This window comes from Corythoichthys intestinalis, chromosome 15 (genome assembly GCF_030265065.1).
Source record: "Corythoichthys intestinalis isolate RoL2023-P3 chromosome 15, ASM3026506v1, whole genome shotgun sequence".
NCBI classification, from domain to species: Eukaryota; Metazoa; Chordata; class Actinopteri; order Syngnathiformes; family Syngnathidae; genus Corythoichthys; species Corythoichthys intestinalis.
In genome coordinates this window covers 12,569,933-12,588,613 of record NC_080409.1, presented here as the reverse complement: position 1 = coordinate 12,588,613, position 18,681 = coordinate 12,569,933, and the positions used below count along the sequence as shown (strand labels likewise).

Genomic DNA, 18,681 nt, shown 5'->3' with positions numbered 1-18,681 from the left:
TTCATAGTCTCAAATTAATATATTTCAGTTGAAAGACGAACTAGGGTGTGATCGTTGTTACCGGAGGGAAGTAATATCTTTTTTTTTTTTTTTTTTATGAATCTGATGTATAATACATGCTTTGGACAGTTATTTTGAGATTTTGAGTGTATTTGGGGGTACTTAAATGGTTAATTCTGACTGATGCGGAAATTTGGGTTATGTCACCAGAGTAGGAACGGAACTCGCTTGTAACATGGGGACTACCTGTATATATCTTATAAGAGAATTATTAGCTTGATTATTAGCTAGCTCCTGGAAGGAGGAGGAAATTTGGTTTTCGGTATCGGTTGAAAAATGCATTATCGTGCATCAGTATATTCATAAAATGAAAAAAAAGTCATGAAATATTTCCAGTTTTCCTTTTTTTTTTTAAATAAAAAAAATCAACATTATAAAAAAACATAATTATTCAATATTAACCCATTCACCGCCATCGACGGAGATATACACCAAATCCATTTGGAAAGGGAAGGCTTTATTAAAAAATAAATAATAAATCACACGTTATGAATCCCATTTACTGTTTCCCCCCCGGTTTTTCAGATTTCTTTTTTTATAAAACTTTCTAAAATTAAAAAAATAGAATATTTACCATTTTAATTGTTTAAATGTTTTATTTATTTTTTTAAAAATAAACATTAATGTATATATATATATATATATATATATATATATATATATATATATATATATTTTTTTTTTTTTTCCTCTCCCTTTCAAACTTGCACACGCATACTCATAAATAAACGCACGCGCGCACACGACTTGAGTGCTTTGCTTTTTCTGGTCCGCATTCCTGCTGCTCCTGCTGGCCAGGTACGACAGCCCCGCGATATCAACATGGAGAAGGAAAAAAGCATGGGGCTGGGGGTTATTTTTTTGTAAATTTGTGCGCGTGAGGTTATCCCTCTAAGAAGAAAAAGTCCAACATCAGTCAGGCAGAGAAAACAACTAAAATCTGGTGTGGAAGTCCGTTTAAAAAAAAAAAAAAAAAAAAAAAAAGACAGAGAGAAAAAAAAAAGGGGGGGGGGGTGTTTGGAGAGAAGACGAGGAGGAGGGAGGGGGTCTTTCTGGTTTGGCCAGGAGGGGAACCCCAAGGTTGTCCCCCATGAAGGAGAAGAGGCGATGCCTTCACTTACCCAACGGCACGAAATGAAGAACTTTGTTGGTCTCCATGGCTGAGCGCGTGGCTGCCGTGGCGTGGAAGGCACGCGCGGGTGCACGCACGCACGCACGCACGCACACACTTCCTGTTTGAGCGCAAGCGAGCGCCTCCCTCCCTCCTCCGCCCCCCCTCGGCTCGCGGTCAACCCATCATGGTGGCCTTCTCCTCCGCGAGCGACATCACCTTCTCGCTGGCCGAGCCGAGCTCCGACTGACGACGCGCGCACACGCAGTGACTCAGCCCAGACGAACGCCCGCCGACGGCAGCGACGCGCAAGGGTCCTAGTGCCTCCCGTCAAAAGAGTCGACAAACACTTGTTGTGAAAATATTCGGAAGTCATTGGATGCCATTGACGGTGACAGACGTCCAATCCGTTTGAAGTGGGAGGGATGGCAGTAAGGCTGTTTGATTAATCGATTTTAAACCAAAATAGACTTTTCTGATTAAAACAATGTTAAAAACATTCAAATCGGTCCATTCGATTTTCAAAACCGCACCAATTTGGTTACATAAGTGCCATGGGTTCCTCTGCATTTCCGCTTTCTCCCACGAGAACGCGCCGTTTTTAACAACAAGAACAACGACCGTGGCTACTGGCGATTCTGCTACTTTTCCCCAGCAGACTGTGGGCACAAATTACACCATGAGTAAGGCGAAGTTCATACCGTAGGTCTTAATGCACAATTCGATTTTTTGCCATATCCATTTTTTGGCGAGCCCCTTCAGACTGCCTTTGTCCCTTGAGCCTGTTCAAATATCACGCATGCGCACTAATTCGCAGTCCGAGATAGGCTGAGCAAACTGACCCGCATGCGCAGGAGCATCAAAACAAATGACTACACATGACACGCGCGCGCGCGCGCACACACACACACACACACACACACACACACACACACACACACGGACAGTTTGCAACGACTCCCCACCACGTAAGATATCTTGAAATATAGCTCATTTAGAGCAGAGACAAAACAGAGCATTCTCGGGCTTATCCTCAACCCATTTTATATTTTTATGACCGTTGTCAAGTCCGCCCAGTCCCCGAAAGCCACGTTCAAACGAGCCGCCAACTGGGGCTGTCAAAAGACTTGCAGGGGCCCGGGGACATGAGACCATTATAGGGTCCCCCAACCCCAACACTGCCACCGGCTTGTCACGACAACATACGCAGTACTGTAACGCTTTGCAAGCAATGACCGTGTAAATTTTCCAATTATTAGAGATGGACAGTTAAATTTAACAGACCGTAATGTGATGTGACACAATATAAACATACAATTTCCATCTATTGTCCCATGTAGGCTACAATACAATACAAAACTGAGAGTGCCACGCCTGCCTGTTAGGCAACAAAACAGTATAACTAAACATCCTGTGTCTGCCCCCTCCACATCCCTGGGGTTATCAAGCCCTCAAACAGTGATGCGCCTAGATTTTTTGACAGCAAAGTCATTTATAACATCAGTGAAATCCAGTTTTTGAGCAATCTCGCGCTCAATGGAGAGCATGGTGTTACCAGCATCCCCAAGGGGCCGCTGTCCCCTATGATATGACCGGCTTTACCAATTTGGCGCAGACGAAGAGGTGGGCGAGCGTAAGGGGTGAGATAGTTGTTAAGAGTCGTTGCGCGGTAGTGCTGATTTGAGTGGCTGCGAGTCCCCCATTGTGTTTTTATGTACATCGCCACCTTCCTGAAGGAACACCCAAACGAACTGACGACAAACGAGACATCCACCAGTCCACTCCACACTACGATGCAGAGTCCAGTCCACTCCACACTCCGGTGCGGAGTTGAGAGCACCGCAACTTACCATAAAGTGCAGTTTGGTAACAATGGCTAGGTTGTTAAGTATGGTGGAGCGTAGTTAGTGTTTTATTACAGTATTTTCATTTTACTGAGGGCTCGCTCTCCTCCAGCTAAAGTCACTGGCAAAGACAAGAAAATGCGTAGCACTTGAGTGCGCCAAAGCAGGGTCAAACCATTCTCTGCTCAGACGGGGGGTAGGGGGAAGAGTTGTGCAAAAAAAAGGAAAATATTTAATATGTTTAAGTTTTTAAGTATATATCAAGTAGAACATAATATTTAATCAGACAATGATTTAAATAAATATATGGAAGTAAAATACATTAAGGGTCATTCAGGAGCCCCTATGGTCCTGAGGCCCGGGACAACACACCCGGTTTACCCCCCCCGTCGACAGGCTTGCCGCTAACGTGATGCACAGATGCACCGCTACCGTGGCGCCCAGTCTCTCTCGCTCTTTGACGTAATTGCTGCATGAATTCCGATTTGGGGGACTTGACAGTTCAGACCGCCGCCACATTCGGTAAAAATGTGTCCCAGATGGGATTTTAACCACATACAAAAGTGACCTAGAACGGATTAGAAATGGTCCACTTATATGCGAATTTTCCCATTCAGACCGTCAAATTAATGCCTCACTCGAGTTGGATGAACACGAAAAAATCTGATTGGTGCTTAATCTCATGATGTACTTAAAGTACTGTTGTATATATAGGAGGATTGCAGTGGATTGTCAAATAAAACATGCATCCTTGAAATGTTCAACACCTCATCATTTACTTCATCAGCATGCTTTCCTGTACAACACAACGACAGACAGTAATATAGTGCCACGTCTGGCTGAGTGTATATCGCACTCAGAAGCACATTTTACTCAAGAGCAGCATTACTTCAAACTAATATTACTCAAGTAAATGTAGTCATCAAAAAATGTACTAAAGTATAAGTAAAAAAATAGTGAAAATACTCACGTAATGAGTAACAATGTGAGGAACTGCTTTCGATGTTTGATATTTTTTTTCTTTTTAAACAATGGTATTTTTTTTCTCAGCACAAACTTATTTAGATTAAATGTTATTATTATACTGTACTATAACCCAGAGGTCCCCAACCACTGGGCCGGGGACCGGTGCCGGTCTGTGGCGCATTTGCTACAGTGCCGCACAGAAATAATTTATTACCGACCGCATTTCTGGCCTGTGCCTCTTGACACGCCAATCTGCCGATCTACTCTATAGATATCGTAATAAAACTGGATAAGATGTCATCATAGAACTCCATAGGAGTTATGGATATATTTTTTATATCTATGTGCGCTTATCCTCAATAATGACGTAGGTGCATCAGATTTGTCCCGGAAATAATAAGCCCACACCCTAGCGAAGATGACTGAAAATCAGACATCTTTGGTCAGCTTTTTTAAGGGGAAAAGGCCACCAGCCGATCCAGATAAGGAGCCTACAACCGTGAAGAAAACAAAAAAATTCTCTGCATAATATGTGGCCAAAAGCTCGCAAACGAGGCAGTGAAGCCTTCAAAGCTGCTTTGATACATAAGAGACTAAGCACCATGCAATACTTTGGAATTTTACAATGGAACAATAATAGAGGGCCACCACATCAACAAAAGCGAATGCACTGAGAGCACCATACCTCGTGGTGGACCGTATTTGCTAAAGCCAAGAAACCTTTCACCATTGGAGAAGAACTAATTACGTCTCCGACCATATATTTGCCTTCAAGTTTTAGCAGAGGCTGCTATTAAAAAAGGGTGATTCAGCGTATGGTGAGTTATATTCCACCAATGTATGTATGTTTATGCCCGTCGTGTAATAACTCAGGGGTTTTCAACCCAGTCCTCAAGGCACACTGTGGGTCCTGGTTTTTGTTCCAGCCGATCCAGCAGAGACAGTTGAACCAATGAGGCTTCTGCTAAAACAAGCCACACCTGACTGCAATCAACTGATTGCACTTGTAAAACACCAGATTGGGGAAAAAGTGTTGTCATCTTGTTTGGTAAGAATGAAATCCTGCACCCACAGTGTGCCTTAGTGGAATAGGTTGGGGACCCCTGTCTAACCCTAACCCGTGAAAAAAGGCCCACATCACACAGGTCCATGGTGCAAAAAAGGTTGGGGACCACTGGTATAACCTATTACATAACCACGTAAGGCCAAAGAAACACACACACACACATACACAAAAAAAAAAAAAATCATTGAATTCCAGAGAGAGAAAAAAATCTACAGAAATGAAGCGTCATTCGTCCAAAGAGCATGAGTGCCCTCTAGTGGAGGAAACATCTCAGTTTTTTCGTGGTCAATTAGTGGCAAATGAAAACTGGGAGACAGGTAAAAATCCGTGTATTTTTTTAACGGTGCATTAAAGACGCCAAGTGATTGAACAGGCCGGCGTGATCATAGAATGGCTAGCTTGAGTTTGATTGGTATAATGGAGTCATGTGATTATTGTTGCCACGTTAATTGGTGAAACTGGTAACGCTACCGTGAGTACTCTGCATGCCTGTATGACCTCCCTACAACGCCTGGGCATGCTCTTAATGAGACGACGGAGTGTCCTGGAGGATCTCCTCCCAGATCCGGACCATAGATGTACGTTCATTCGCTGCCACTCTACCGCTTCAAATGGATTAGACATTTTTTAGTGATAAACTCATTTCAGAAGCATGAAAAGGGGCAACCTTCCCGTCACATTAGGTAAAATGAAGGAATAACAAGCTTATTTCTCAATTGAAGATTATTTTGTCAATATCAAAGCATCTGCTGTTGACTCGGTGGCAGCACTGACGGCGCTAGACGTCCAATACAATTGAAGCGGGAGGCTCGGCAGCGGACAGCTTTGCTTTACTGTGGATTTTTGCATCTGATGCCATTTTGTCATCATTCTTGGCAGCAAATGATTTTACAAGTTGACCTTTTTGGACACTGACGATGATTTCTCCCATCGCGGAGAAGCCCGAGCGCACCTTGGGGGAGGTATCGGAGCGTGAGGAATGTTTGTCCGAGTACACGCGTGACGGCGACGCGAAGCGACGGGCCGCGTTCCGGCGCCTTGGAGGGTTCCGCCTTGGCAGGTGGGCCGCTTTTACGGTTATATCACCCGCAATAGTCCCTTTGCCTTGTTGACTGCTAAATCTTTTCACTCTTTTACTGCCATTGGTGGTGATAGACTTCCAATCAATTGTTGTTGTTTTTAAAGAAAATAAATGAATCCTTAATAAAATATTTTGTGTAAATATATTTTTTATAGTATAAATTTAGCTAAAACAAAGGATTAAAATTAAATAATTGGCTGTTTTTCTTTTTAAAAAAAAAAAAAAAAAAAAAGGAATGACTAGGTAGCGACCTATGAATGTCCTAAAATTAACAGAAAATGACTTATAAATGTCCCGAAAATCAGAAAGAGTGAATGTTAATGCTCTGTATTCGAACAAATGAACGCTCATTCAAGTCATACAAGAACGCAGCATATCTCCCGAAGGTGCTTTGCGGAAGTTTCAACTCATATGCCTGTTATAGCCAAAGTTATGTGCATAAATCACCATATTAAGGAGCCACGTGCAGATAAGCTATAAGGAGTGAATAGAGTAATATGACCATATTAGATAGGCACATTCTGTAGATGATACGTAGATTTAAACCTCCATAGTATTGTTTTTTTACAGGTGAAATGTATACTAGTGCACTGCAGATCAATACTGTGGCTATGTGATTTTCTAAATTGTTAAATTTCAAATTGTCGTTGCGGACTGGCATTTGCTTCATGGTTTGAACTGTTTGGCAAGAGTGTTCTTTCCTTCATTCCTAGGCAGGCAGACATCAATGCATTGCGTTTGTTTTCAGCTCAGCTTTTCTGTCATTTTGGGTCAAAGCACCTTCAGCGTGCCAGCCAGCGAACGTTCAATCCGCTTCTCCGTGAAAGGTCGCTCATTTGCATCCCTCCGCATACGCAAAAGGCCCGCCGGCCCCCATTTGCATTTTGGACCGTTTGGCGCCGGCAGGGCCCGTGCGTCACCGCGTGTCGGAACGTGTCGGGCGAGACCGCGCGTCGACTCCGGAAACGTTGGGAAATAGTACTACAGTGCAATACAAAAAGGAATAGAAGTAAACAAATGGTCACCATTTTGTTGAAGATCTACAAAATGCCATTTTTGGAGGGATAATTTCTCACTCATGGTCATTTCCTGTTCATTTTGGGGTGTTTTCAGGTCACTTCTTTGTTAAATCATGCTTCAGTGCCAATGACTGTTGAGAGAGATCGAATCCATTTCTGGTCACTTCCTGTTTATTTTTGTTCAATCCAGCGTTTTTTCCGTCAACAATGATGATAATGGAAATATTTCGTCGACGAACAATCTTTTCATGAAGATAACGAGCTACAAACTTGGCTTGGGAGACTAGAAAATTACGAGACAAATGCTGTCTCACGAGACGAAAATGTGACACTTTCTGTCATACTGTGCTGGCCAAAAGTATTGGCACCCCTGCAATTCTGTCAGATAATGCTCAATTTCTCCCAGAAAATTATTCCAATTACAAATGCTTTGGTAGTAATATCTTCATTTGTTTTGCTTGCAATTAAAAACCACAAAAGAGAATGGGAAAATATATTTATATATATATCATTTTACACAAGACAACAAACTATTTACACCCTTTGAAAAATATCATGTGATGCTTTTCTAATTTGTGTATTTAAAAGATCCAGTTACTTACCTGTGGCACATAACAGGTGGTGGCAATAACAATCACACTTTCTGCCAGTTAAAATGGATTAATGCTGACTCAACCGCTGTCCTGTGTCCTTGTGTGTACCACATTGAGCATGGCGAAAAGTAAGAAGACCAAAGAACTGTCTGAGGACTTGAGAAGCAAAATTGTGAGGAAGCAGGGGCAATCTCAAGACTACAAGTCCATCTCCAAAGACCTGAACGTTCCTGTGTCTAACGTGCACAGTGTCATCAATAAGTGTAAAGCCCATGGAACTGTGGCTAATCTCCCTAGATGTGGACGGAAAGGAAAAATTGACGAGCGATTTCAACGATAGATTTTGCGGATGGTGGATAAAGTACCTCGACTAACATCCAAACAAGTTCAAGCTGTCCTGCAGTCCGAGGGTACGACAGTTTCAACCCGTACTATCCCTTCGGCGTCTGACTGAAAAGAGACTATGATAGGATACCCAGGAAGACCCCACTTCTGACCCAGAGACATACAAAAGCCAGGTTGCAGTTTGCCAAAACTTACCTGAGAAAAGCCAAAAAAGTCTTGGAAGAATGTTATCTGGTCAGATGAGACAAAAGTAGAGCTTTTTGGGGAAAGGCATCAACATAGAGTTTACAGGGGGAAAAAACAAGGCCATAAAGAAAAAAACACTGTCCCCACAGTCAAACATGGCGTAGGTTCCCTGATGTTTTGGGGTTGCTTTGGTGCCTCTGGCACTGGACTACTTGACCATGTGCATGGCATTATGAAGTCTGGAGACCAACAAATTTTGCAGCATAATATAGGGCCCAATGATAGCTGGGTCTCCCTCAGAGGTCATGGGTCTTCCAGCAGGACAATGACCCAAAACACACTTAAAAAAGCACTAGAAAATGGTTTGAGAAAAAGCACTGGAGACTTCTAAAGTAGCCGGCAATGAGTCCAGACCTGAATCCCATAGAGCAACTGTGGAGAGATCTGAAAATGGCAGCTTGGAGAAGGCATCCTTCAAATCTCAGAGACCTGGAGCAGTTGGCCAAAGAAGAATGGTCTGAAATTCTAGCAGAGCATTGTAAGAAACTCACTGATGGATACCGGAAGCGGTTGTTCGCAGTTATTTTGTCTCAAGGTTGTGCTACCGAGTATTAAGCTGAGGGTGCCAATACTTTTGTCTGGCCCATTTTTGGAGTTTTGTCTAAAATGATAATGATGTAACACCCCCCTCCCCCCTTCTCTTTTGTGTTTTTTCATTGCAAGCAAAATAAATGAAGATATTACTCCCAAAGCATTTGTAATTGCAATAATTTTCTGGGAGAAATTGAGCATTATTTGACAGAATTGCAGGGATGCTAATACTTTGGATGGATGGACGGACGGACGGACGGACAGACGGACGGACGGACGGAAGGAATAAGTTGTATTATTACATCGGGCTAATGTAGCTATAAAAGCAGCTACGTACTTTACGTGGCGCGTTGCCGCCTCCGTTAAATTCAACAGTATTTAAAGCATCTTTTCTTTTAGAATCAGTTTTACAAATATGGAAATCCTTATTATTTTGCCTCATTGACATTAAATTATAATCAATGGAAGAATTTATACTAATGCTTTGTCGTAGCTCCCAGATAAGGTACATGTATGTAAAGTGCGTAGGGGCTAACAGTTACCTTACCCCGACGTAATATTTGTGACTTTTTCCTCACTTTTTCATATCTATGCGTTCAAAGCTATATCTACACCCAGGCAACGTGTGTTCTCCACTGCAGGAGACTATCTGTCCAGAACGCTCACATGTACTGCCTGAGAAGGCAATTATGATCATTTTCCTCAACAAAAAACGTTTCTGATTTTATACTGTACCCGCTGCTAATCTAGACTGGGTTTTACTAGTTGTTTTTTGTTTGATATTCTGCACCAGGTTAGCCCATTAGTGGCAGCTCAATAACATGTAAACATATAACATGCAGCATAAGACACTAAAACGTAGGCAAAAGAATATGTGTAAATGCTACAAATATATTCGTGAGCTTTTGAAAAAAAAAAAAAAACATCTTTGTCAAAGTGCACTCCTGTGGGAAGAAACAATCATATTCAAGTTCAAAGACTGATATTTATGTACAAGTTAAAAATACCCCTGTGAGAAATTCATAGTTAATTGAAAGTTCATATAATTTAAAAACTAATCGAGAAGAAATTAATATAAACCATGCAATTTTTCTGACCACGCCTATGAAAAGAATCGGAATCGAGAATCGTTTGGAACCGGAATCGAAACGTGGAATCGCTAATTGGCACCAGAACCGTGCAAATTCAAACGATTCCCAACCCAAGTGCCGCTTTTGTTTTTGAGATATTAACAATTCTTTTACGGGTCAATCTCAGCTTGTTGTGCTGTAAAAAATTTTTCATTTATGCTGCTATCGTTTTATAGATACAGATATTTCTTTTTAGTGATGACGTCAATGGCAGCGACTCCGTCGCGGCTGACGAAGCTTACCAACTCTCAATAACAGAGGGGACTCCCAATAAATCGCGTAAACATAGCACAAACGAATGGCACCCCTTCGGGTCCATTTTGCAGTAAAAGGGGGGCATGAGATATTAATTTCGAGTGATGACGTGACTTATTTCCTGTTAATTTCCGTTGGTTTTGGCTCCCTTTTTGGTGATTTTGTCACTTACTGTTCATTTTGGGGCAGGGTCAAACCCCCCCAAAAGAAAAATATTTTTTTGGACAGTCCACTTCCTTTTAAGACATTTTTCACTTTAACATTATTCTGTACAACCAGGGAGAATTTCCTTATCTGCCGCGGTCGCATGGACGTGACCTGCCAGAACCTGCTGTGCTTTGGCGCGCTGAACCCTCGCCGTCTACTTAATGTCTGCTCTCGATGCCGGATAACAATGCGGACGCTCCTGAAGATGACTTGGATGCTTTCAAATGTTTCTCATGTTGGGTTTTCACTCATCGGCTGCCATTTAAAGGTGTTGCTTTCAGATTGACTACACGGTTTAGAACAATGACATCTTCCTAATCTTTTAAACAAAACTTTAAATTAAACTTCCTTTGCCAAGTGACTTTTTTAATCATTAGTAATTTCCTGTTGATTTTAGGTCATTTCCAGGTCACTTCCTGATTTTATGAGGCATTCCCTACTCACTTCTGGTTCCTATTTAGGTTACTATTTCGGGGCAATTTGATTTTTTAGGGTCAGAATTAATGCTCGCCAGTCGTAGATAGAGTACCCAAAAAATTTACTTGAGTAATACTAAATACTATTACCCAAGTAATGGCAGTCATCCAAATTTTTCCTCAAGAGTTAGTTGAAAAGAAAACAGTGGTACCTCGACCTACGATCGCTTCGACACATGATCTTTTTGACATCAGACGTAAAATTTGACTACATTTGTCTCTACATCCGATGACATGTTCGGAATACGACAATTTATGACAGCGCTGCAGTCTCTTTGTTTTCCCACAAGACAGGCGCACGACAGATTTTCTTTTGAGAAATCAACATGGGTTCCAAGAATGTTAGTGCAGGTGGTAGAAAAAGGAAAAAGGTCACGCTTACTATTGAAATAAAGATGGAAATGATAGAAAAGTATGACCCTGGTGTGCACGTCTGTGAACTGGCTTGAAAATACGGCTGTAGAATGTCTACGATCGTGACGGTCCTCCTCTGACCTCCGTTCGTCAGTCTTCGTTGTCTGGTTTTTAATCATTTATTTCAGAACTTGTGCGACACAACATGCCTACCGTCCGCCGCAGCTGAACAAATTGAAAGTAAAAAGGTTTTCCTCACTCTGTCAAGTCAGCCACGTGGTGCATTCAGGTACACCACGCAAAACACATCTGCCACATTAGAACCCAATTCATTACATTACTCCAGGTATTATTATTATTATTAGGATTACTATTGTTATATTATCATTCTGATTTTTACTCATCATTTATTCATTTTGTTTTGCTCTGTATAATTGCTATTTGCAATGGTTCCAGCAGCATTTATTAAGGATTTTGTGTAGGTTTTCAGGCTGTGAAACGAATTAATGGAATTATTACATATTCTCATGGGAAAATCCTGCTCGACATATGACCATTTCGACTTACAAACAAGGTCCAGGAAGGAATTAACTTTATATGTCGAGTAGGGGTGCACCATATCCATTTTTTGAAACCGATACCGATATCGATAACTTCCTGCTCCTCAAAGCCGATACCGATAACCGATAATAAATATATAATGTTTCTAAATGTATGACCTGAGTTTTTGAACACCTGGAGGTTAAAAAAAACTAGTGCTGGATTCAACATAGATTTGCCTTTGATCTCACCAGATTTTTCATAATGACATGAACAAAACAGTGCGTTTCACTTCTGAACTGCCCGACAGCCAGCTAAGAATGAATGCACTTTCATAAACCACAAGGCTTGGTCTTTTCTTGCTTTTATGGGAAGACACTCATCTTAAAATTCTGAAAGTACAACAGAAAAATACACTTATTCAATACTCAATACACAACAAACTGCACAATACACATATACACAATTATTATATGTATAGCATAGCACACTAGCTTGAGCTACTAAAGCATTGGCTGGCTTCTATAACACAACAACTTATGAAGTTGTGTACACATGACCCTTCAACACAGAAGTAAACATTTATTGCAGATCCATATGTTATAGTAAACATAAAATACTTACATATATTTCCGAGGTGGAAACGTAACATAAAGCATTCACGATTGTCAATGCTACCGCTAGACACCGCAATGTGTAAGTAAATGAACCAAACTACTGTAACAAAAAAAGAGATGCAGCAAATTATTCTGACCAGCAGGCGGCAGCAATGCCCCGCAAACCCATACTAGTGTTTAAACTGTAAAGCCAGCACAGTACATATTATCGGTCCTATTAATAATGTTATTGGATTTATCGGGATGACGTCATAATTCCTATTATCGGACCGATAATTATCGAACCGATAATTATCATGCACCAGTAATGTAGAGGTACCACTGTACTCAAGTACTCAGTAACATTGTGAGTAACTGCTAAAAATGTCAGATTTCTTTTTTATACATATAAATCTTTCTCAGCACAACTTCATCTATATGAACTGTTATTGTTATACTATAGTATTATAGTATGACATGTATAGTATAGTATTATACATACTATAACCTATTACATGACCGTATTCGGCCAAAAAGATGACAAAAATCATCAAATTCAGACAAGAATGACACTTGAAACATCACTCGTCCAAAGAGCATGAGAACCCTCCAGTGGAGAAAAACATTGTTACATCTGATTGGTAAAATGGAGTCATCTGGTTATTGTTGCGATGTCTCATCGGTGAAAGTGAGACAGCCACTGTCGCTTTTTTTTTTTTACACTAAAAAAAATGAAAATGTGATATATCGTGAGTTAACTATGGACTGCATGTGATTAATCTTTTAGTCTCATGGCGGCATTAGTATAACATTTGATAGACAATAACAGGACAGAAAAAATATAATGTAGTCCAATGTAAATTTTTTTGAAAATCAATTAGTGTTCATTTGCCTCTCCCAGTTAAAATGGATTGGACATGAGTTAACAAGGACCGACCTGAAAATGCTCCTGAATTAACAGGAAGTGAGCGAAAATCTACAGGTGAGCAAAACATTCCTCCGAATATCCAGTCCATTGCAGATTCTTTTAAATTTCCAGTTCAATCATTTCTACAGCTTCTTTCCTATTATTCTCCTATCAAGAATGATCATTATGCGCGTACAAGCCCCAACCTCCTCTTCATCCTCTTCCTCATCCTCATATTGCTTCCGAGGTGTCAATCAAAGCACGCAGCCGTGCTTAAGGAAGGTTGTTCCCAGGATTCCCCCTTTTTTTTCTCCCCTGACGGATGAGTCGGCGGGCCTGCTTTTTCCAGTCACACCCCACTCTCAAAGACGTCGACGGCATCCTAATGAGCGGCATGCCACGTGCCCGCCTGCGTGTGGCACAAGGGCAAAAAGGACGCCGCGGAAGCTCTGGACTACAAATCACTGTACACTAGAGGTCGACCCATATATTGAATTTTCAAAGGCCTATTTGAAAAACAAAAATTCAGCCTATCGCCGATGTCTAAAGGCAGTTTTGTAAGCCGATATCCTTTTCCTAATACTTTTTTTTTTTTTTTTTTAAAGCACGTTGATTATGGAAGGCATCCAAGAACACTTTATCTAAAAGTATAATGCATTAGATCTTTCATATGTTACTCTTCTTTTAACGCAGCTCACTGGGTGGTGCAAAATCACTGTTACCAAAGGTCATCAAGCAAATAGTGAGCATAACAGTTGTCCTTTATATCGGCTATATATCCGTCAACAGCTGATCTTGAAAAAATTCCATATATTGGCCTTATATACCTTTACTGTACAACACTTCAGTTGACAAACTTCAAATTCAACTTGTACAGTGGTACCTCGACCTACGAATGTCTCTACAAACGCAAAATATTGCCTCTTGTTAAGAAAGAAATTTCGGTTACGAGAGGCAAAAATAGGACACAATACTGTATAAGGTACTGAAGGGAATAGTATCCTTTCCCATATTTACTGTTTGTATTACTCTAACACACCCAATATAAAATAAATAGCATCTATATCATAGCTTAAGAAAAATAAGCAGAATATATCTGATATTATGGACTTGGAATGATTCGAAATTGCTTCGCCAAGACAACAGGCAGATAAGGGCATAAGAGATACAGGATGCCTTCTGACCACGGGAGCCCAACAGGCGCGTCATGCAGCTGGCTGAGCGAGATTGACACTAATAAGCAGGTGATGGGCAAGACATCTACAAGTCCATGTCTGCACCACCAAATCCCGCAATTGGCTCTTCTGGACAGTCCAGAACTTATGGCGGGACATCATGTTTTTTGCCACAAGGAGCACCTGATAACAAGAAGGCGATGCGGCTGAGAATTTGAACACTCCGCACTGAGGCTGACAAAATCTCCAACTCTGGTTACCCTGGCAACTGTGATGCACGGGCTCCTCGGCCCAACCTGCAACGGAACATTACCCTAAACAACATCCAAACAAACCCTTCTCTCGGACCACAGCCCCGCCTCACCAGAGCCTTCAAAAGACTGAATTCTTTAGCTAGCCCGTTTTTTTCTCGGGAATCATTTGTTGACTTGACGTGATATGGTGACCCTGGAGCCAGCTTTCCTCCTCGTCTGGGTCTGTTCGCTGTTTTGCCTTGCTGTGTAAATACTGTTGACTTGGAATCAATTGTCAACTTGTGTTTCGAAGCCTTTTTCTAGCTTTTAAAATGGTTGAAATGTTTGGGAGTAACACACAACATTATGTGTGGAGGAAAAATGAAACAGCTCACCAACATCAACACCTCATCCCCACCGTGAAGCACAGTGGAAGGAGCATCATGATTTGGGGCCGTTTTACTGCCTCAGGGCCTGGACAACTTGCAATCATTAATGGAAGAATGAATTCAAAGTTTATCAGGATGTTTTGCAGGAAAACCTTAGGCTGTCTGTCAGACAGTTGAAGCTAAAAAAAAAGGATGGATGCTGCAACAAGACAATGATCCAAAACACAGAAGTAAATCAACTTCAGAATGGTTCCAGAAGAACAAAATACATCTTCTGGAGTGGCCAAGTCCAAGTCCACACTTAAACCCCATTGAGATGTTGTGGCATGACCTAAAGACAGCAATTCATGCCAGACATCCCAGGAATCTGACTGAACTACATCAGTTTTGTAGAGAAGAACGGCCAAGATTAGTCCTGATCGATATGCCAGACTGACCTGCAGCTACAGGAAGCGTCCGGTGTAAGTTATTGCTGCCAAAGGGGGGCGCCACAAAACATTAAATGTGATGGTTCACTTATTTTTCCTCCTCTTGTCATTGTTTGCATTCTATCCCCATTAAAATCTGAAAACCTATATATGTTTGGGTGGTTTTAGTTTAAGCAGACCCTGTTTTTTCATCTTTGTGATTTTGACAAACATATCACATTTGATGGTGATTTTATGCAGAAATGTGAAAAATTCCAAAAGGTTCAGATTATTTTTGATACCACTTTACTTTAGCTTTAAATACTGTATTTACATAAAATTAATTATAACTGCCCAGCGTTTTGCCTTTAACCAAGAATCGAGACTGTTTTATGTTCATATCTATAGAAATTTCGGGATTTACGCGATTTTTTACAACAATTATCAACTTAAAAAGGTCTGTTTTGTGACTGCCACCACGTTGGATTTTGTATCGATACACAATAGCGTAAATTTACATTCAAATAATTTTGGGCCAACTGCCCGTTTTTGGGCAAAAAACTAGTAATTTAGACATTTCTGCGTTCGTACAAAAAAATTCGGCTTTCACGTGTTTTATTTTATGTAACATTTCAATTTAAAAACGACGAGGGCCAGATAGCCGGCAAGACGCGCTGAGGCAATAGTCACATCGGAATTCAACCTAAATTAGTTGTGATTGTAGATAGAAAAATGCAAATTTTGCTTTTTTTTCCTAGTAAAAGTAAGACGATTCTGCATGCTTTTATCAAGTATTATGTTTCTGATGTGAAATTTGATTTATTAACTGTTGAAAACTTAAAAAAACATTAAGTCGCTATTTTTGTTAAATATTGCAATTGATCCTGAAAATATAGGTGATTATCTCTGCATTTGGTGATTTTTTTTTTTTTTGTGCATCAAGCTTAAAATCTGAGAATTTTATAGACATTTTAAGTTTTGTTATACTTATACTAAAAATAAATAATTGGGATTTTATTAGGGAACGACGCTGAATTTTTTGATGCCGCTACTCATGGAGACTCATATGCCTAAGGGAGGTGCCTGTTTTGGTTTTAGGTCGCTCGCGGCTTTGGTTTTGAAAATATTTGAATTATACATTTTTTAAAATAGGCCCCCTACGGAATGGCCCCCCCGCCCAGTTTTTCGCCAACTGATAGTGAAGTCTATGGTCAAATTTTATGACCACTGTAAACCTTGTATACTTTGTTTCTGTTCTGACCCCAATATTTTGGTATTGCTCATGTCCTACGTTTTTACCCATGCGCTGCTAAAGGACAAGAAAACAAAATGTCAATTAACACAATTTTTTTTATTTGAATGAACATGACTTTTGTGCAAATTATGGACTGAGAATTTTTTTTTATGTGTTATACTCAGAACCTTTATTAAAAAGTAAAAAAGGTTTTATGTACTTAAAACAGTACAGTTGTAGCATATAGTTAAGTCAGGAAGCTACAATAAAATATTTTTGAAGGAAATAGCCATCCATTTTGTCTTCATTGTTACTTACAACATGCCCAAAACAACTTCAAGTTAAATTGTGAAGGTATGGTATTTGGTAACACTTTTTTTGACAGTTGTGCCGTAAAACTGTCATAGGACCAGAAATATGACATGACACTGCCACGAGCATTAATGAATGCTTTTGACAGATTTCATTTTGGGTCATCCGGCAAATGATTTCACTTTAAAATGGATGCAAAAGATCCGAGCTGGACATAAATGGAGTTAGTGACATTATTTGTCTGATGATTCTTAATGACATCTGTCAAAAGCATTCATTAATGCCCATGATAGTAATGTCATTATTATGATGGTCTTATGGCAGTCTTATGACGCTGCCGTCACATAAAGTGTACTATTAACTAACTATTAACCCACATAAATCAACAAATAAACCGCAATGGACTATAAGCCGCGGGATTCAAAATGAGGGGAAAAAAGTAGCGGCTTGTAGTCCAAAAATTACGGTAATAGATTATAAAAAGAATTGTTAGTTGCAGCCCTAGCAGGCAGCAACTTTTTTTGGTAACACTTTATAAAAACTATCCGTTTTACTTGTTAATAGATCATTAGTAAACTGTTGGTAAATGATTTATTGTTGATTTGTGAAGTATTAACAGTTTGTTAAGCATTTACAGGGTGTTCTTAACCTGAAACACAGTTTGTGTAGAAACTTTTCAAGTTTTTGTGTGTAACGTTTGGCATTTCTATCTTTTCAGGTTAAGAAATGCTGTTCACTTCAAAAGGCATTTTGATAAGGCATTTTGTACATTTATGAAAATCTGCCATAAAACCAACAAATATTTGTACTTTTCTTCGTATATTTAACCAATAAAACCTATGACCTTCAACATAAAGTGTAGTTTTATTAAGATCCATCAACTAGCATGGGCATTTAGAATGGGGTCAACCATATTGGAACACCCTGTAAATGCTTAACAAACTTAACAAATACTTCACAAATCAACAATAAATCATTTGTCAACAGTTTACCAATGATCTATTAACTAGTAAAACGGATAGTTATTATAAAGTGTTACCCTTTTTTTTTTCAAGCACATAATAAATTGTATTTTTTTACCCTATTTTAATGAAATTTTAAAAAATGAAATAAAACATTTCATATTAGCAATTTAAAATTGTATGTAATTGTAATTGTTTGTGTTTCTACTAAATTATATTCTTGTCATGTATTCTTTTAATCAAATCATTTTAAAATACATTTTATTGCAAAACATAAAATAGTCTTAAAACTTTATTGGGGGAAAAAAAGTAAAAACACAAATCCTGGATGAAAGCAGATGAGCTCAACTCAAATGATATACAACTGCTTTTACAGTCATACAGAACAACTTTTCATGCTCGCAGATCACATTTCCAGATAATCTAAAATGTCCAATTGTCGTTTGCTGTTGTCGATGACGGATGACGACAAGATCTTGCGTTGGGGTCAACTCGTGTGTTACATTAGCGCTCATGTGATGTGGGCAGATGAAAAACACTCACATGACATCACGCCGGCCCATTTTGGAACAACACAGGCGCACGAACTTGGAGCGTAGACGTAACAAACAAATTCATTTTTCCCAACTAAAATGATATCAT

The 18,681-nt window shown here is 39.9% G+C and overlaps 1 protein-coding gene across 6 annotated transcripts in view; it reads right to left on the bottom strand.

The window, feature by feature from the left end:
* slc4a11 (solute carrier family 4 member 11) overlaps positions 1 to 18,681 on the bottom strand; it is a 150,832-nt gene that overhangs the window by 123,977 nt on the left and 8,174 nt on the right. Inside the window, exon 1 of one of the 6 annotated variants that reach the window (XM_057860402.1) lies at positions 1,182 to 1,672. The exons of 3 other annotated variants lie outside the window; for them this stretch is intronic. In XM_057860402.1, coding sequence (XP_057716385.1) covers positions 1,182 to 1,547 — 366 coding nt within the window. In that variant the 5' untranslated portion in view covers positions 1,548 to 1,672. Of the gene's footprint in view, positions 1 to 1,181; positions 1,673 to 18,681 lie in introns of those variants that run through there. 2 more of the 6 variants (XM_057860403.1, XM_057860405.1) reach the window with 2 other exon arrangements.